The sequence below is a fragment of the Nanorana parkeri genome, unplaced genomic scaffold, assembly GCF_000935625.1.
Source record: "Nanorana parkeri isolate BGI_ZX_2015 unplaced genomic scaffold, ASM93562v1 scaffold33, whole genome shotgun sequence".
NCBI lineage: Eukaryota > Metazoa > Chordata > Amphibia > Anura > Dicroglossidae > Nanorana > Nanorana parkeri.
The window spans coordinates 2,373,996-2,395,046 of record NW_017306301.1 but is presented as its reverse complement, the minus strand read 5'-3'; the positions used below and the strand labels follow the sequence as shown (position 1 = coordinate 2,395,046).

The window sequence follows — 21,051 nt, the reverse complement described above, 5'->3', positions numbered from 1 at the left end:
GCACTGCCTTACGTTCATGCTTCTCTTAGTCTTATAAGTACCCTGTTTTGGGAGATTTGTTTCATACTATAGCTTACATTTTATATCATGCTGATAAAACATGTATTCATGTTCATATATGCTACATAAATACCCTGATGAGGGACTTGCCTTGCTTCCTCAGCAGCTGAAATAGAGAATGGAGCATTATGACACTTCTGTTACACATTTTAAAAGCTCACTGACTTGTAACACACATAAATCCTCATTTTTAGCAACATGAAGGAATCAAACTTTAGATTTCCATCAATACTTTAAAATTGTATTAAAAAACACAAAAGTGTTGCAGGTTATGATAGATGGAATTATATCCATAAAAAAGCCTAATAAATATCATTACACCCACATGGAAGTCAATACTCTGTGGCATTGTTTTTTCCCCAAACACAAGACTGTTAAAGGCATGATATCCAATCACAATATATGGCACACTGAATGAAGCACACCTACAAAAAGCCACATAGTCACTCCACATTTCGAGGTCTTCTTTGTGGTGCAGGCAGGACCTGCAGACACGCTGCATTTTTCTCAAAGTGCTTGTCGCTGACACTATGGATATGTATATACAAAAGTTTCCCGCTGAGGGGCACAGTTATTTGCCACTGTATTAAGCAATCATCTTCGGTTATAAAATACGTAAATGCAGGGACCCTACATGATAGTACACAGATATTTAAAAATAATTCAAACATTTAATAAAAACAGTCTTCTCCCTTAGAGAACAAGCATCCAAGAATGCGAGCAAGCAGCAAGGTTCCCTTCACAGTACACGACTGATCAGTGGTAACAGAGGGAGAATCTTTCACATCTGATCCTGAAGGAACTGACCAAATACTGAACACATGTAACCATTCACGATGAACTCCTTACCCACCCTTGTCGATGTTTCGCATGTTCATTTAAAAACTGGAGAAAGTGTAGCAGCACACAATGTCTACAATGCATCCTTCCCAGAGTGGTGAACATGCCATGGCTGTTAATCTCTTGGTATTCATGGCAAGTCAGGTTTTGTGCAAATGCCACCACTGGAGTGATTAAGGGCAAAAGGGTTATATGGAGGAGAAGGGGAAAAAAAAAAACCCTCCCCATCTTGGCAATGCTTGGCTCAAGACAGAGAAAATGTGTAGGGTGATGGTATGTGTGTGTTAATGGGGGAAGGAATATTACAGATATAAAAAGACTTTAGCTTTTCACAGCTTCCTTTTCTTTGCTTTCTGTATCCTCGGGATAGGAGTGCCACGTCAATCTTTCCTCATAAAATGCAATAACTATTTGGGGACATTTCACATTGGCTTCTTTTGCTAGCACCAGATCCGCTTCATCAGAATCTTTCCTATGGAAGAAAACGTATGTGTTACAGGAGTAGCATACATCGTATAATAAAGTCCTTTCGTTTACAAAGTGCAAAAGAAACATGGGGGCATATAACATCAACCCTGGGTATCCGTCTTATAATAAACCAACTTCTAACACAGCTATCAATGTTGTACATTCATCCAAAAAAAGTAGCACTCACTTGTTTATTTGCTTGGTTCTTCCAGAGTTACAAGATATACAAGTGACCAGCCATCTGCAGCTGAACTGAACCCCGTACTTTTTTATTTTGCTTTAACCCTAGGATGGCCAAATCTGTCCGTAGATCATCAATCCATATCTCACACTGATAGCTGATTTGACATTTTCATTGAAATCACTTCAAGTCTGCAGACAGAGTTTAAACAATCCCACTGCTATGCTTTTGGGGTGAAGATCTGAATGTTTGGCTAAGATCCATGATGCTTCCCAATTGGCTCAGACTACCATAGATTTGCTTGTGCATCTCAAGTCTTCTACTAAATTTTTACTTGAATTAAACTATAAGGCAGCATTGATTGATGCAAATGTAGACTGGTACCTACCATTTCATGAGGAACATAAGCTCTCCACAAGAATCTGTAGCACCAATGATCTTCTCAGGTTCAAGACCCCTTTCAAAACCCCGGGCAATATCATTGCTCTGTGCAAAAGAGAGAAAAACATCTTCACTCTTATTATGCAATGTCAGCTCACCATAAAAACATATTTCTTCATTCGAGATACAAAATGTCAAATCATCATGTCTCTAAAATTGTTCATGTAACATTGTTCCTGTGTGTTTTACTAAGAAAGAAAAAGAATGAAACTAAATGCCAGAAAAATGACCTAAGCAGAAATATATCGGACTAAATAAAGCAGCAGATTCAATGAGCAATAGTTCCAATCAGCAAACCTTTGCTTTTACCCATGCAGCACTCCGGGTATGGAGGAGCATGTGACAGCACTGGTGCTTGGTGATTAGCCCTGAGCGGTCACAATGGAGTAGGGAGTGTGTCCACTGACTGAACAGAATTATCTTTATTTCCAGCAGCTAAACAGAGCTACAGGGGAATGAAGGAAAGGTGAGTGAGTGTGTAGCTGGGGAGTAAACCATATGTCAGTATAAAAATATGGAAGCTGCAATTGCTGACCTGTTTTTGAAGGGGCATAATTTTGAAGGGGCACCATGTCCGGATCATCTCCAGAGCAGACTGTTTCCCGATCCAAAATGCATCCTAATGTATCCCTATGCTATTTCTGGCCTCTGTTCACACCAGCGCAGTCCATTCCAGACCAGAAAAATACTGCTCGTCTTATTTTGTCTGGTCTGGAATGCACTGGAACGCATCAAAAATGCATACAAACGCACTGGAACGCACCTGTAAGACCATTTTAAGCTTAAAAATAAAAATTCCAAACGCTGCAAAATCTCGGTATAAACACGGCAAACCGTGTTCCCGATCTGGTCCGGAAAATGGTGAACCTGCCCTTAGTATGCCACTGACCTAGAACGAGTGTGGGTCATTACTGGCAACTAAACAATATATTTGGGTTGGGGGATACATGCTGGTGGCTTTAATCATTCATTGGTTGGCTTCTAATAGCAAATGGGGACTTCAGTGACATTATTTATCATCTAGATTGGTCACATGGAGTCCCAATGTAACATGCAGAGGAGAGAACAAAAGGGAACAGAGCGCCACCGCCGTGTGTAAAATCGTTTATTAGGATGAATAAAACAAGGGATAAATGTACTCGCAAGCAAACGTTTTCATCACGCTTTAGCAACAAACAAGGTGGCTTGCCCCTGAAACGCGTCAATCTTGGCTGACTTCGGCCGGTGATGTGACCGGAGGCCACCTTGTTACATAGTCGGGGCAATACCATGTTGGGTTAACAGACAGTGTGGCCTCTTTGTTGATAAAGCGTGATGAAACCGTTTGCTTGTGAATACATTTATCCCTGGTTTTATTTATCCTAATAAACGATTTTACACACGGCGGTGGCGCTCTGTTCCCTTTTTGTATTCTATGTTCGTGGTGGAAGCCCCAGAGCCTTGGATGAGCAGCCCCTCAAGTCTGTGTGAAAAACTGATAAACTGTTGAAAACTGAGTATGCAACAGCAAGTGGATCGTTCAGCTGGCAGCCATTAGCGCCAAGAGTTAAAGAAAACTTTTTGTCTGATGCAGAGGAGAGAGTAGAAACTGGCCATGGTAGGGAAAACGGTTTCTCCTACAAACAAAGCCCAATTGAAGTCTCACACAAATGTTTTGATTTAATCTTTTTGTTTGAAAACAGCTTAAAATACCATTTTCTCTTATTCTTGTATATGAGGGAAATCATCTAATGGATCCATTATCTAGCTACTGAGGCCTTATTGGTCCTGAAAGTCTTATTAGGAAGCCTGAAGCCTACTAAGAGGTGACGTGTCCTAAATTCTCTTGTGACCTCTAAATAATGCTTACACGGAGTGAATGAAATATTTTCTTTGAATTGTCACAAAAAGATGATAAAACTATTTCCTGTTTGTCCTGTGGAATCTTGAAGCCACCTTAGGTGAGTACATTGGATCTGATCTTACATCAATCTATCCTGTAGTGTCAAGTATTTCTTTTTTTTTTTATTCATAGTGCTTGTAAAGTCATCTGTTCCCCTCGCCGAATTGCTAGACGGAAGGTTGTATTAAGTGTCACAAATTGAAAATTGCTTTAACCGGGGCCAGTGTTAAACCCCTAAAACGTTTGAGGTCCCGTAGTGGCTCCAATCTTTGGAACAATGGGGAGTACTTTGTTCTCTTGCAGTTTTGTATCTTAGAACACAGAAGGAGTTGAAACCTGTACTTTTAGAGCACAAAGGGTTAAGACCTGGTCAAGCCCATCCTTTGAAAATTCCAGGATAACTGAAGTACTCAGAAATTAGTGTTTATTCTTGCAACACCAGGAAAAAAAAAAAAGTTTTCCCGGACTTTGGCATCAATCACCCTCTGTGAACACCCTCTGGTACGTAGGGTTCTTCCATTAACCCCTTAATGACCGAGGCCTTTTTTTGCTTGTTGCACACATTATAATGCACATTTTAGGCCTGAAAATTACTTAAAACCACCAAACATTATATATTTTATAAAAGCCAAGACCCTGTAAAATAAAATGGTGGCAGTTACAAATTTTTATGTTGCACGACATTAGGGCAACTTATTATTAAGACCAAAAAGTTTGTGAAAAATGCACTTGAGTTAAATTGAATGCCCCAAAACACATTAAAATACCCATTTAAAAAAAATAAAATATAAAAGAAGGTTACAACGAGTAAATAGATACCCAACATGCCCAGGTTAAAAATTGTGTGCGTCTGTCAAACGGCAACAACATTCAGTACCCCAAAAAGTCTTCGGGTGGGAAAAATAAGTCTGTTAATGGAATATTTTCTTTTTGATGGGAAACGTTTTCCCCTTTTTGGCAGATCTAGATAGGGCAGTGTCTAGCTTAGAGCCAAACAAACCTCCCTAAAAGGGTATGCCTGTTCTGTAGTAAAAGCAGAGGGTCACTCGATCAGCACAGCAGCCATTCAGCAAACACCTTGTATTTTAAAAGCATTAGCATCCCAGGTTCACTTAAGGAGGGTCTCTGCCTTCCTATACATCTAGTCCTTAAAAAGATACAAAATCTACAAAAGGAGAGAAGAAAAATCATTGACATTGGGGCAAAGCTGCATCTAATTTGGGATAGTTGAAGAATTTCTCCTCTTTTGCAAAGGGAAAACATCTTCTCCAGAATCTGAGATCAAGTATGTTTCTCTCAAGGCTGGTGCCTCACATTAGGATTAAATCTTTTAAAGATTGGTGCATGGAAAAACACTTCCGGTCTTCTCTTGCAGTCCTCTGTACATATGATTTTGTACTAAAAGGGCTGCAGCAGACCGGGAATCTGTTCCATGGTATAGATGGCAGGGCAGAAGAAAGATCCTCCACTGAGAGGTAGATTGCAGCCCCATCTTCCTACTCTGCTAAAGAAACTGCTGGAAAGAGCATCTTCAGCCTCCACCTCCTGATGGTTATGCAAAGAAGGACCAGAAAAAAGTGGCGGAGGGGTCAGGCATTGAGGAAGAGATGAGATGATCTCTCAATAATGAACAAAAGGATTGAAATGTTAGGACAATTTCTGTTCTCACTGAGTTGAGAACAGAAGGCCAAAACTCAGGGAAACATAAGCAGTCCGGCACACACAGGGAAAACCCCTGACCCACTGGCCACCTTGGCAAGAAAAATATATAACATTATACTGCATTTCTGGATGGTAGGAAAATAAACAGAACATGGAGACTAGGGGAATACTTATACAGAGTACTTTTGTGGGACGAATGGTGAAATAGAAGTGATTTTCTAATTTTCTTTAATAATAGTTGTATTTGTAATCAATGATAGAAACATTTTCACATATGGTGCTACATGTTGCATACCCAAAGCACTCATCAGTGAACATTACATATTAAATGCTTTAGTGTCACTGAGCAGTGATTAAGCCTGGAAGGTGAAAGAAGCTAAAGTGGCAGGACCCAGGCATGATTTACCTTGTCTGGAACGATAAAGATTACTGAAATGCCGATGTGCAGCCACGCTTTTTTTTTTTTCTTCAATGGATAAAGTGAGTGGAGAAACTCATCAAACCTTGCAGTCTGGGGTTGCAGCAGTGCTAACTGGAACCTAATGTGATAATGCTAGTGAAAATGGAAGGGGGTGCAGGCATTGACCAAATACTTGGGAAAGCATCCTCTGGCATGGGAACAGTATCTGCGTGTACTTAAAGGTGTTAGCCTTACCTCTCTCCTCTTTTTGGCCTTAATGTCTTCATTCCCAGCTTTTCTTTTGGTGCTCTCTGTCTTGGGTTTGGGCTCTCCCTCTTTGGGCTTCTTGTACTTTTTCATAAACTCGGAAATCAACTCAGGACAGTCTAGATTCCCCTCTGGCTCCCATGTATTGTGTTCTCTTAAACAGAGTACAGAAATTGTAAATATCTATATAATGAATACATTTTGAGAAAGTAATATAAAATAAAAAAAAGGACCTTTCACAACATTTTCCAAATCCACCAGTGTCATATTATACATTTATCACCACTGACCGACAAACCTCTCTGCCTTGTAACCCCCAATGCAAAAACTCCTCCATACAAAACTTCCACTTTCGACCGTTTTATTTGCAAAGCAGTATGTAGGCTGGAAACATTTTGGTATATGTTTTTGATATGTGCAATTAAAATGAAAAAAAATAAAACATTAATCTCATGGAATTTGGAGTTGTCCTGTATCGTCTCAAGGAGCCATCTAGCTCTTATCGCGGACTACAGCACGATTAGCCTTTATGTTGTGGAGATCTGAGAGTAGGAGTAGTAGATTAACAAAAGCTGGGCAGGAATGACAACTCTCTAAGTTGCCAGCTCACAACAGGACATCAAAATCGTTTATATTTACTTGTACGGTCTTTAAAGTGGTAAAACATGGAGGAGACGGGGGATGTATTGAAGTGTTTTACTGCATATGGGCTTCTTTCTTTAAAATGTTTTGCCTTGACATGCGCTTTACTAAATGTGTACGAATGTAGTATCTTTAACGAGTAAATATAGAGTCAAACTGTTGTAATTTTGAATAGAGAGAAGGGGGGTTTGAAATCGGTGCCAATGTTTGCTGCTATCTTTGTCTACTGCTCTGGTGACTGGTGCCACCTGGGAGAGGACACAGAAGTAAATGTCACCAATAGAAACAAAGACACCTGTACATTTTGTAAGAGTGAGGAAAAGTTAGTGCCTATGTTAAGCTTTAATTATTGTGTTCACAATATGGAGATTTAGCTTTATTTCCTGTTTTATTAACTTTATCCATCTGAAATCGGGTGGGAGGGGAAAAAAAAAACTCCTAAAAAGGTATCACAGCAAACAAAAATAAATGTGTCAGAGGTTCTACCCCTACCCTGCTCCAAAACTAAAATTTGTCTAGACCTCTACCCCAGTGTTCCCTTAAAAGTATTTCAAATACCCTGAGTTCAGCTTTAAAGTGACATTAAAGGATAATCCCTCACCCCACATGCTGGTGTAAACACCTTAAATGATGCCTCTTGATCCGATCATCTTCTTCTTTCCAGTAGTTTTCAGCAGTCCCTCCAGTGCTGGTGCCGGTCTCTGTGTCCCACGGAGTCTGTGCGGGTGCAAGCAGCGTGCACTGACTTACCTTGCGTCTCCCGGCCGAAGATCTTTACTGCGCGTGCACCCACCCCATGATCCTTTGCGGCGGGCCCTAGTTTTTTCAGATCTTCATATCGGAGTGTGCGGCAGAGACGCAGGTAAGTTTTAACCCTTTTCTGAACTTTTTTTTAATGTTTTTGCATGTATCTGCTGCTTGCTATCAGTAGATATATGCAAAAATCTGTGAGGGTTTACTAATCCTTTAATGTAAAGTAAAACACTTTGATTTTTACCATTTGGCAATTTAATTTCTTTATCAATAGCTGGATATGATTTACCTTTATTATATAATTTGCACAATGCAGTTTATGGGATAGATTAGGATTAACTGACTGCTTTGTGAAGTTTCCTTCTTAACCACCATACCAGAATATCCAAACCCAGTGACCAATTAACCATGAGTAGCTAACTCTGCAAGACCTGTCATTTAGTTGCCAAAACTGCAAAAATGCATTGCAATGAAAAATATAACAAAATATTACATTCCAAAACATTGGGTAGTAGAAAAGTCCATTACTACCAATCTTGTATTTAAAGTGACATAATCAAGGCTTACTGCAGATAGGAGATGATACTGAATAGATAAACAAAACTTGCTTACTCAGAAAAGCCTTTCCATTTAAGTAGATATTCCGCTTGCCCTTTCACCATTCTGCGATCAAGGACTTTCTCTACCACATATTCTTCTTCCTCTGAAGAGGATTCATCCGATACCTTCTTGCTCTTTTTTCCCATCGCATTGCCCCTATTTGGCCTCGCCCCTGCAGAAAATAACATCAGTGAAAAAGACCAAACTGACTTGGCATAGAAAGTATGTGAATTGTATATTACTAATGTTATACTCATCAGTTGCAGAAAGAAAAATATAAAAAATAAATCAATCAATTACAAAACCAAAAGAACAAAAGCTTTAATAAGCTGTTTCCAAAACGAAGTAAAGAGTTGGTCCATAGCCTCATCGAGGTAAAGATATAAAAATATTTTGGTATAATTTCAGGTTGTAGACTAACCCTTTATCATTGTTTAGAAAAAATGGAAGGCAAATGAAATCTCCTACATAAACATTACTAACTATAATTGGACTGTTTCCTTTAAACAAACACTGAAATAATGTACCACGAGGACATCTAGTGGTAACTTATTAGAAAGAACTACAAGATGGGCTATAAAAGCTCTAGCGTGGTATGAGTGGATAGACCTATGACCTCCTGAGGACCTCCTGAGGACGTCTTCTATGACGAAACGCGTCGGGGCGGATCTATTCTAATTCAATACCACGCTATACCAGGAAGTAGCAGACGAGTGAGACGCTACACTACACCGGCCGGTTTTTTCGATTTTAAACTGTGAGTGATTCTTTGTTTTTATAAATAAACGTTTATGCATACCACACCATGAGGAGGTTTCTCTCTTTATTGTAAATCCATAACGGACGGGATCTTACTAAAAGAAAACGTTTGAAAGATGGACCCTCTAGCTTGGGACTTTTTGCTTCATTACCTCAACTGTGGGGTGAGTACACACCCAAAAGGGGGCAGTTTGAAAACACTGACAACACTGTGGTGTGGGAAGAAATTCACCAACTGATCCACCAACTGGAGATATTTGTTTGAAGTGCTCATCGGAGTCAATTTTAAGTTATATCACGTTTTTTCTAATTTCTATAATTTTTATGATAAATGGATCACCATTTGGGACTATTGTAAGGTTTTGATGCTGGGTATCAGCTGTTCACCAAAATGTTTTGACACTAATTTATCACTTTATTATTGAAAGACACAAGAGTGAAAATATTATATAATATATCTTTTAACACTGTATATAATTGTGATACTGAATATTTTACACTGTGGACACACTTTTTATTTATAACTATTTAATCAGATAGACACTGAATAGTATAGATTCTTTATATTACCTAATTTATATATATTTATATATTTATTTATATATATTTACATATTTATTTATAGCAAACACTTTATTTTCTAGCGCTGCACAATTTACACTTTATCTATAATTGGACATCAGTGCCAATGTTTGTGTGGGTATCAGACTGGGAGGTTTTTACCTAATCCATGCTATTCCTCTTGCTATCCCATCTAATATTATTATTAAAATTATACAGGATTTATATTGCACCAACAGTTTGCACAGCTCTTTACATAATGGGGACAGTACAGTTACAATACAATAGGATTAGGGGGGCTCTGCTTGTGAGAGCTTACAATCTAATAGGAGGGGCAAGTGATACAAAAGGTAATAATTGTTTAGATTGTGTTAGCGGAAGAAGTAAAAGGACAGTTATGTTTAGTTGGGATAGGCTTCCTTGAAGAGATTCGTTTTTAAGGATTCCCTAAAAGGTAGACAGAGTAGGAGATAAGTGGACAGATTGGGGTAGAGAGTTTCAGAGGATGGGAGACACTCTGGAGAAGTCCTGGAGGCGAGCATGGGAGGAGGTGACGAAAGAGCAAGTCTTGAGGAGTGTTTTGGTGATATTTTGAGACGAAGTTGGAGATGTAGTCGGGGGCAGAGTTGTGGATGGCTTTGTATGTTGTTGTTAGTATTTTATTCATTGGGCAATTGGAAGCCAGTGGAGGTATTGACAGAGGGGGGCGGTGGCAGCAGCATTCATGATAGACTGAAAGGGGGATAGCCTGCATAGTGGTAGGACAACAAGGAGGAAGTTACAGTAGTCGGTGAAAGTTTACAAGGGAGTGAATTAGAAGCTTTGTGGTTTCATTTGTTAAAAAGGGGCAAATTCTGGAAATGTTACAGAGGTTGAGTCTGCAAGATTGGATGTGGAGCTGAAAGGAGAGCTCAGAATTAAGGATTACACTGAGCACCCTGGCTTGACGGGAGGGGTTGATTGTCGTGCTGTTATTGTGATGGAGAAGTCAGGGGAGGGGACACGGAGAGGATATATTATAAGCTCAGTTTCGGACAAATTGAGTTTGAGGTAGTGGTGTGACATCCATGTTGATATGTCAGTGAGTAGATTAGGAACACCTGAAGAGACAGAGGGGGTGAGCTGAGGAGTTAAGATATACATTTGGGTTTCATCAGAATAAAGATGGTATTGGAAGCCATGTGAGGCTTCAATTGACCCAGGAAAGAGGTGTAGATGGAGAAGAGAAGGTGCCCAAGGACAGACCCTTGGGGGACATTCACGGAAAGAGGAAGAGGTAGCATTGTAGGTGACACTGAAGGTGCGCTGAGATAGGGAAGACATGAACCATGAGAGAGCAGAGTCTTGGAGGCCAAGGGATTTGAATTTATGAAGGAGAAGCGGGTGGTCAACTGTGTCAAAGGCAGCAGAAAAAAACTAAAGTATGAGTATAGAGTAGAAACCATTGGTTTTTGCAGTTAGTAGATCGTTAAGTTTTAGAAGGGCAGTTTCTGTGGAGTGTTGTGGACGAAAGCTAGATTGAAACGGGTCAAGGAGGTTGTAAACGGTAAGGTGGCAGCTCAGGTGGTTGTAGACCAGGCGTTCAAGAAGTTTGGAGGTAAATGGGAGCAAGGAGATGGGTCTCGAAATGTTTAGACTGGTGGGCCCTAAAGAGGGTTTTTTTAAATATTGGGGTTACCAATGCTTGTTTTAGTGGGGTAGGAACGACACCATTAGAAAGGGAGAGGTTGGAGATGTGAGTAAGAGAGTATAGAATTAAGCATGTGTTGGACAAAAGAGTAGCAACTTCGTTTATGGTAACAGGATCGAATGAAGAGAGTAGTGAATGTGGTGGTTGACAGTGGAGATTTGCGTCAATCTTGTCTTTGAAGTGATTGGCAATCTCCTAGGCAGTCAGTGAGTTGGTTGTAGGAGGCGGAGGGGGACGAAGTAGGGAGTTAAAGGTAGAAAAAAGCGGACAAACACTAGACGAGAGGGTGTTAATCAGTGTGATGAAATAGGTCTGTTTGGCTGTATGGATACAGTCTCACAAGGATTTGGATTTACGCCAGTCACTCAAGAGCACAACTATGTCTTCTTCTTTTAGTGTCATCAGTCTGCCAAGGCTGTAGTGGATGGGGCCCGATTCTGTGAGTGGCGAGGGGGACAAGTGTGTCCATACAGGACGAGAGTGAACTATTGTAGAGAGAAGTGGCAAGGTCAGGGCAGGACAGGGTTGCGATTGTCATAAAGGCAATCTGTAGCAGAGTAAAGAAGAGAGGGGTTAAAGTGGCGAAGGTTCCTACGGGTAATGGTTTGCTGGTTGGAGTGGTGGGGGGCTAACGATAAGGAATGTGAATCTGATGAGGTTGTGATCAGAGTGGAAAAGGGGTGTTTGTGAGATTGCAGAGGTGGGAGAATATGAAATTGAGGGTGTTGCCATCAGAGTGAGTAGGAGTGTGTGCATCCATTGTGTTAGGCCAAAGGAAGAAGTTTGGCTGAGTAGCTCAGAGGTTGCTGTCTTGTTAATATTGACAGGGACATTAAAGTCACCAAGAATAACAGTGGGTGTTTCAGAGGAAAGAAAATAGGGTAGCCAGATAAAGAAGATGTCAAGGAAGAGTAAAATCGGTCCTGAAGGCCGATAAATCACTGCAATCACCAGAGAAACAGACGTATATTATGAACTTCTAAAGAGGAGAGTGATAGAGAAGGTGATGTAGGAAGAACGTGAAATGTGCTTTGTGGATATGGAAGGAAGCCAAGTCCACCTTGCTTCCACTGAGTCTGGGTGAGCGAGTCCAGTGGAGGCCACCATGCTAAAGGGCAGTCGGCGAGGCAGAGTTAGAATCCTGAAGCCAGGTTTCAGTGACAGAAAGTAGGTTAAAGGAGTTGGATAGATAAAGAGGTCATAGATGGAGGTGAGCTTGTTACAGACTGAACAACCATTCCAGAAAACACATGAAAAGGGGGGACTGGATCTTGGGAGCAGAGGTAAAAAATTGAGATTGCTTGGACTGCGGCCAGAGGAAGAAAGGTGTTGGGTGTGCTCAATAAATCTAGATTGTGGGGGGCCAGGATTAGGGGAAATGTCCCCAGAAAGCAGGAGAAGCGAGAGGGTGAGGGAAGTGAGATGAGAGTTAGATTAGAGGAGTGCACATGCCCTAAAGTCCTGGAGGCTTTGCCAGCATGTGAGTTCAGGATAAGCAAAAGTTAATGGGTGCAGTAACAGGGAAAAGGCAGGAGTGAGGGCGATGTGGTATGGAGTCGAGGAAAAAAGAGGGGTGAAGGAATAAGTGTTTAAGAAGAGGATACTACTGTGAGGAGAGGAAGAGAAGGCATGTTAATGGAGGAGGGAGATAGAAGCAGAATGTGAGAAGGAAAGCAGGTTGTAGGAAAGAGATTTACTTGCAGCCCTTATGAAGAATAGTTGCTGATGCTTTCATTTTGGTGCCTTTTTAAAAGTGAGCTGAGCTTGTACTTTTATAGTGATGTACTATGATAGTGAGGTACAATGTCTGCCTAAGCATTGACCTCTTGGCTGTGCCTTCCCCCATACGAGATTCTTAACTTATACTGGGATGGGGTGGGGGTTTGATTGCCAATTATTCTATTGGGAGTTGATAAGAGACACATAATATCATTTGTGCATAGAGGCTGTTGTGAGCTCTTCCATTGCTTCTTCTTTCTATGTCACTGCTCTTTACCCATTCCTAAAAAGCAGCTCGGAAAACTCAGAATCATGAAGGTAAAGTTCTACTTAACAATATTTTTGGATACAATTAAACCATCCTTCCTTTCCCTATTGGCTGGATGGATCATTATTTCTTCTACTAGCTAAGGTCAGCCGATAAAAAAAATAAAATCCAGCCAATGGGGAAAAAAGGGATTAAAGGAACAAAAGTCAAATTAATTTTAGGGTTTGCTAGAGAGCTGTGAATAAAGTAGCAATATAAAACTTACAACAGCCTCAATTCACAGAGGTACTGTCAGATGGATTAGTGGAGGAATGACATGATTTCAATGAAAAAGTGAATATACTTCTTTCATAGTTTCATAATGAAGCACAAAATGACATTCCATGACCACATCTGGACAGAGCTTAATTAATTTAGGAGCCTTGTGGAATCTGCCTGACTCGTGTGATTTTTCAGCCTGTAGTTTAACATTATTATATAGGATTTATAAAGCGCCAACAGTTTGCACAGATCGTTACAATATAAGGAAGGCATTACAGTTACAACACATATCAAGCCTAGATGGTAAGGAGGACCCTGCCTGTGAGGGCTTACAATCTAAAAGGGAGAAGCAACTGATACATGAGGAGGTAGCTGTGTGGGGATGAGTTGTTGAGAATGTGATGGTTCAGTGGTTAGTTTGAGGGGGGATAGGCTTCCCTGTATAAATTAGTCTTTAGGGATTGCCTAAAGTCAGGCAGAATAGGGGATGGCTGGATAGGTTGAGGTAAAGAGCTCCAAAGGAAGGGAGAGACTCTAGAGAAGTCCTGGAGGTGAGCATGGAACTAGTTGACGAGGGAGCCAGAAAGCAGGTCTTGGGAGGAGCGGAGAGGACAGTTAGGGTGATACTTTGAGATGAGGTTGGAGATATAGCCGGGGGCAGAGTTGTGGATGGCTTTATAGGTGGATGCTACTATTTAGAATTGTATCCTTTGGGTGATTGGAAGCCAGTGGACGGATTGACAGGATGGGTTGCAGAACACAGAATGGTTGGTTAGATGGATGAGTCTAGCGGCAGCATTCTTGATAGACAGAAGAAGGGATAGACTGTGTAGAGGTAGACCAATGAGGAGGGAGTTGCAATAGTCGAAACGAGAGATAACAAGTGAGTGGATGAGTAATTTAGTGGTTTCATTGGTAAGGAAGGGGCGTATTTTGGAGATGTTATGAAGGTGAAGGCGGCAGGACTTGGATAGTGATTGGATGTGGGGAAGAAAGGTGAGCTCCGAGTCAAGGATCACACCTAGCACCTTGGAATGGTGTAGTTGTGTTATCAATCTCAAAGGAAAAGTTGGGGAAAGGTGCATGGGGGGGGGGGAGTGTAGGAGGAAATATCATGAGCTCAGTTTTGGTGAGTTGTGGAGTAGAAAGATATATTTGAGTGTCATCGGCATATAGATGGTATTGGAAGCCATGTGAGGTTATCAACTGACCAAAGGGAGAGGGGTAGTTGTAAAACATGTATATATAGAAGGTTTAATTACTTATGTCAAATCTCTGAAACATTATCCATGAAGGAATATCTGCAATTTAAAGCACTTTGGGTACAGTCTGATTTGTTGGTTGTTGGCTATCAAAGTGCCTGTTAACTTGCATAACTTAAAGTGACATTAAAGCCAAAAAGAGAATCTTCAGATCTTCAGACGGGAGCACATAGCAGAGACACAGGTATGTTTTAACCCTTTTGTAAACTTTTTTTGTTTTTGCCTATAAGTACTGCTTGCTAGCTGTAAATATATGCAAACACACGCGAGGGTTTAATGTCACTTTAAAGCCACTCTGTTGTTTATATCTGAAAGCAAATCTTAAATACAGGCACATAGATGTTCTGCAAATACCTTCAGCAGCCTCCTAAACCTGAATCTTGTACCATTATGGCAAGCAAATCATATGGAATTTAGGAGCCAGCCTGTCCAATCCAAAAGCCAGCAGGATTTTCAATAAGGAGCCAGGTCCATTGACACCAGCTAGAGAAAACCTCAAACGTTAAGCACCAGCTGAAAGTTTTAAGGCGCATTGGCTACCTGGCTACTGGGATTTGTCCAGCCCTGTCCTGCTTTGCTGATCACAAGGCCCAAGGATTCGGCCATAATAATAGGGCTTGGCTAAGCAGACACCAACTTGAGGGGTGCTCCGTTAAGGGTACATGTAAAAACGTAATTCTGTTTATCAGGATAGTTACCATCACTGAAAAGTGCTGCATGTAGGAGACATTTAAATAAAAATAAAATAGTGGACAGTTGTAAAAACTTCACTGTATACTTTTAGACAATGCTTCTAAAAACACATGAAAAATGGCCACATACAGACTTATGAGCATAATTATCAAATCAGTTCACATATATAGGTGAGAAAGCAGGGAAAGATCCAGCTGCCCGGCACTATTTTGTTGGAATCGTTGACACCTGTTAAATGCCAGTGAAACCACTAACGTAGTAAGAGCTCTTTCACACGTGGGGCAAAACTAGGCGTTTTTAATGCCTCTCTGCATTACCCTGCGATCCAGTGTCAGTCCCCTTCCACGTTGAACGACATCCAGCGTCATTCAACTCCCTTCATGTGAGCCCTGGGTGTAAAGGACATTATGGAGCTGGCCTTTACATTTGTTCAGCAAAAGTTGTTCTCTACGGCCATAAGTTCTTTTTTTCACATTCATAGTAGGTGCCTCAAAAATCAGGAAAAAAAAAAAAAGGTACAAACTACCTGTTTTTCTTATTAGTGGGTTTTATCCTAACTGGAGTTCTCCTTTATTATAGTCAGGTGACCACACACAATTATAAACAGCCATCTTACATCTACATATAATGAAATTACAGACAATCCACCTCAGTGTTGTGCATCACTCAGACAGCAGTCTGGCGCTGAAATTAGGGATGCACCAATACCAGTTTTTCAGTATCGGGTACGTATATTTTTTTATTTGGTACTCAACGATACCGAATACCGATACCGGCATCCCAAGGTACTGTTGGCCCAGCATCCTGATTGCATGGGAAGCTGGTGTTCTATCGAAAGAATACCGGCTTCACATTCCCTTGCGACACTGCGAGGCAGCTTGTCTTCCTCACCAATCAGAAAGCCGGAAGGTGGGTCATGACGTGCCGCCTGGCTTCCTGATTGGTCAGGAAGCCAGGCTGCCTAGCAACAAGTGAAGCCGGTTTCCTAGCCAATCAGGAAGCCGAGGACGTGGGTCATGACCCACCGCCCGGCTTCCTGATTGGCCTGCTTCATGCTTCCTCATGGCACTGCTGGTCAGAGGGAATCTCCCTCTGCCTGGAAGTTCTGATATCGGGGTAAGTATCGGAGCATTTGGGCGAGTACCTAGCTGAAATAATGCAGGCAAAAGTAATGCTAAGGTTTATCCACGTGGGAAAACCTGTAGTCATCAGCAAAGATTGGTGTCAGTAGTAGTAGTGGGTTGTTTTCTTTGTTATACCATAATCTTAGGTTTTGTACTACTAATTCTGAGGTCTAGCAATAACTGTGTGTAAACATTAGCAGTATCCATATTTGACTGCCCCCAGTAAAATATACAAGAGATGTAACATTCATGGATATGACCGCTTCAAAGAATGAGGATGTGCGGTGGTAAAATATAAGGGAAGTTAAAGCAATCTACATACATAGCAATACATCTCAAAGTTTAATCACAGCTGCAAACTTGCAATTGTTTTTTCACATTAAAACGGAGGATCCTATAGCATTTCTAGCTTTTTAACTGCACATTTCTCTGCAATGGAAAGGGTTAAATCCGTACTACCTCCATCTGGCTAGAAAGGAGTCTACAAAATGGATAGGAGAAAGGAGGCCGGTGTCCCCTCCCCCATAGACTTGTGGGGGAAGGGAGGGAGAGGAAATAAGATACTGCCTCTCTGTTGCACACAGAAGAGCTACAGAGCTGAAGTCTGGCTCTAGGTGAAAACGTGTACATGAAAGTTGGGGTTTTGGTTACTGCTGTTCTGTCATGTGATGTTTTAAACCCCAGGGTGCACACAGATATTGCACCAAGCATGGCTGACAAATCAAATTTGCTTATTGTTACACCCATCATCATGCTTCCAGGACCTGCCCCGATCTAAGCAACTTGGCAGATAGGTTTAGTCCGCATATAAGCCCTGGTTCACACATAGGCGGCACAGTTTTTGCGCATTTGTACGCGCGTTAGCAGCATGCGGTTTTTGCACGTTGTGCATATTTGTATGCACGTTTTAACTCGCGTACATGAAGATGCGCGTTTTGATTGGCAGCTCATAAACCATTGTGGGCAATCTAAGAACGCATGTATAAACACGCAAAAACGCTCATGAAAATGTACATCATGCTTCTGTTTTGTGCGTTTTTGGCCATTTCCAATGAAGTCTATGGGAACCACCCAAAGAAGCTCCTGTATCTTTTCTGGCGTTCTGCTGCTCAGGAGTGAACCAGGACCATTGAAAATCATGGGATTTCTTGTGTTGGGCAATAAAGCGCTTTTTGAACTGCTCAAAAACTCCTAGGTGTGAACCAGGGCTTAGTGATTGTCCTGCGTATGTTTGGGTGGATGAGCCCAAAAAACATACAGGGACATTTTTAAAACTAGACGAACTCCATTTGATATGCAAAACAATAATAGTGCCAGCAAAACCAATTGTGTTTAATTTACCAGCACCAGATTAAGTACGGCATTTGTGCAAATATAGGAGCCATGATGATTGGTTGCTATGAATGCCGCACTTTAAAGGAGAACTATGGGGTTAAGGCTTTTCCCTATAGTTCTCCTTAGGGTAACGGGAGGACACAAACTAGCGTCCTCCCGTCACCCTAGGCTCAGTATACCGCGAGCTGCTCGTGGTATACTGAGACGCCGCAGCTGAAGCGGTTCCCGACAATTGTGCCGGGATCCGCCCAGCTGCGTGAGTTAGGATCGAGAGGTGAGCGAACGCCAGTATGTGTTCGCGCACCTCCCGATCTACTGAGCCGACCTGTGACAGTCCCATTGTCACAGGTCGGCTAGAACTATGAGGTGAGTGAAAACCACTCACCTCATAGTTCTCCTTTAATTCAATAAACAGCTTGTTGGTATGTGCTGGGCAGCATCCACTGGAGGTGCAGACCGGGAACAAATGCTGTCCATGTGTTGCTGACATGACCACAACCTGGATGGATGTAATCTTCAAAGTTGCTTCCAGTCTGACACGACTTCCCTCTGCCAGACTAGATTTAAAGTGACACTAAACTCAGGAGATAAATCTTATAAATGCATATAAGTCCCCTATTACAATAATGTATCTTATTTGTGTATCACTCGGCTGTAGATCCACAAATCATCTCCGAATTGGTGCTGACACTGTCCTTCCTTCTGGAGAGTGGCTACTTTATTCCCCATGGTCCCTGTGTGTGTTGTAAAGTAGTCACCACTCCAAGGTCACTGCTGTGATGGACTACAATCTCATGATTAGTTTACTAATGTGTATTGAGATTGTAGTCCATCACACAAGTGAGCTTGGAGTGGTGGCCACTGTACAACACACACAGGGACCATGGGGAACATAAGTAGCCACCCTCCAGAAGGAAGGACAGTGTCAGCACCAATTCAGAGATGATTTAAGGATCTACAGCCGAGTGATACACAAATAAGATACATTTTTGTTATTGGTTTGGGTACTTGAATGTATTTTGGATTGGAAAAACAACCTGCTGTGTTACGGCTAGTTACAGGCTACATTAAATATGTAATTTTTTATTTTGCCCATAATTCCCTTTTATGAGAAGGATACAGAGGCTGCAATGACTCATCTCCTTATGAAAATTCTAGCTGCGTTTTAGACTCCATTCACACCAGGGCGACAGAAGTCCAGTGTGCTTTACACGCTTTTTTTAGCGCGTTATACAGGTGTTTTCTATTCATCTGTAATAGCGTTTTAAGCTCATTTTCAGTTGTCCAGTGAATATCAGTCTCGGCCGCAAAAACCCTGATCAGCGTGTTTTCATTGAAGTCTATGGAGCAAAACGGCCCCCATGGGAATACATGGGATTTTAATTTGCATGCGTTTCAGCGCTGAAAAAAACCCTGCAACGTAACACCAGGGTGTGAACTGACAAGAATGTGAGAAAGAAAGTCAGAGGTCTTTGTATGTCTATGGTGTCCAGGTCAGAAACCCACACACAAAAAAAAAAAAAAGTAATATATTGTAGCCTACCAGTCCTTCAATGTGGTGACTGAATTCGTTTTCATTTTTCTTCTAAGCTATAACTACATATTTCCATGCCCCCCGTCCTTATGTAATGGAGATGGAGAGGATAATGTATTTGTAGTCAAAATCAGTAGAGCAGCATAGTGTTATAACAAAAGCTCCCCCATAGATACAGGAGCGAGCGAGCATAGCCACCCTAGGATAAAGCGTGTTACTGCCAGGATTACCAAGTGAACATAAAAGCCTGAAACTACTACTGCAGCCACCACACCCAAGGACTGGTAAGGTGAAATATATCACATTTTGGTTTCTGGGTTTAGACATGCTATAAATACTTAACATAGAGTCAGTAAAGGTAACTTCCACGTTTGTCTAATGATAGGATTTCATTTAAAGGAAGAGCCAGTCTATATTGTGGAAAGGGCCACATGACTACAACCACAGCACTGGTCATGTCATGGGAGTCCATGGTCCTGCCTTCCACAGGAAAGGCACACTATTTTGCAGCGTTAAGCTACAATAGCTCAGAATAACGGAGTATAGGTACCCTATAAAAGAAGTAGAAGTATAGTAGAAAAGAAAAAAAAAATTACCTTCTGGATAATAAGCCCCCTGAATTTCCTACAATATTGTTGGGATCCTTCCAGGTTGCATGGTTCTGTGCTGTCAGCAGATAGCCATCTGCTGACTTTGGGTGGCTATACAGCCACCTAGATCAATTGCACTAGCTTGTGATTGTGAGCCCCTGGGTCCTAGGAACATTAATTCACTGATCTGCTCTGTGATCAATAAAGCAACACTTCCTGATTCAGAGCTGTCACAAACCCTGCTGAAGTGCCGGGTAAACAGACGATCAAGCACAATCCTGTGCTTGATTGTCTGCAATGGAGGGCACGAGAGACATTGGGGTCAAATAGATCCCAGATGTCTCCATAAAAAGAACCTGTCACCTCCAAATGCTGTCACACAGGAGCTTGTTAGCCCCTTTGTAATAGCAAAAAAAAAATTTAAAAAAGGTGATAAAAAAAGTAAATAATAAAAAAAATTAAAACCAACCCTGTGCCCCGCCATCTGACTTGAATTAAATAGGTAAAAACCAGCATACGTAAGGAGATCCGTCCATCCAATACTTTATTTGCAAAAAGGCATAAAAGCAGCAAACAAGCAAATGCTTTCATGTTTCAGCCCCCAACTGGGCCTAAGACGTAGTTAGTTGGCTATGACTAGTCTAAGACCCATCTTGGGGGGGTGAAAAATGTAAGCATTTGCTTGTTTGCTGCTTTTATGCCCTTTTGCAAATAAAGTACTGGATGGACGGATTCCCTTACAAGTGCCGGTTGTTACCTATAGCTTAGTGAAGGCTCTGGAGGAAGCTTTACCAGGCACTGAGGTTCCAGCAGCAGGATTGGAGACAAGAGGGTAGAGCTGCTCCATGTTTCTTAATTGCTACTGATTTGAATGAACATGTGCACGTAGGGCAAGCACATGTATGTAATAAGGGAGCGGGGCCCCATGATTCCTAATGGCGGCCCTGCTCCTGTGACCCAAAAGAGAAGGGGGGGGGTAAGAGTGTTTCAGCACATGCTCCCAGACAATAGGTATCACAGTATTGTGACTTTTAGTTCCACAGCAGCTGGAGGGCCACA

General features: G+C 41.5%; 1 protein-coding gene across 2 annotated transcripts in view; it reads right to left on the bottom strand.

Moving 5' to 3' along the window:
* Positions 1-283: 283 nt before the first annotated feature.
* Positions 284-21,051, bottom strand: part of CBX5 (chromobox 5) — a 34,112-nt gene continuing 13,344 nt past the window's right edge. For both annotated transcript variants that reach the window (XM_018569009.1, XM_018569002.1), the window contains 4 exons: positions 8,209-8,368; positions 6,190-6,355; positions 1,938-2,035; positions 284-1,372 (listed from right to left, as the gene is read on the bottom strand). In XM_018569009.1, the coding sequence (XP_018424511.1) occupies positions 1,222-1,372; positions 1,938-2,035; positions 6,190-6,355; positions 8,209-8,342 (549 nt within the window). In that variant the 5' untranslated portion in view covers positions 8,343-8,368 and the 3' untranslated portion in view covers positions 284-1,221. The remainder of the gene's footprint in view (positions 1,373-1,937; positions 2,036-6,189; positions 6,356-8,208; positions 8,369-21,051) is intronic.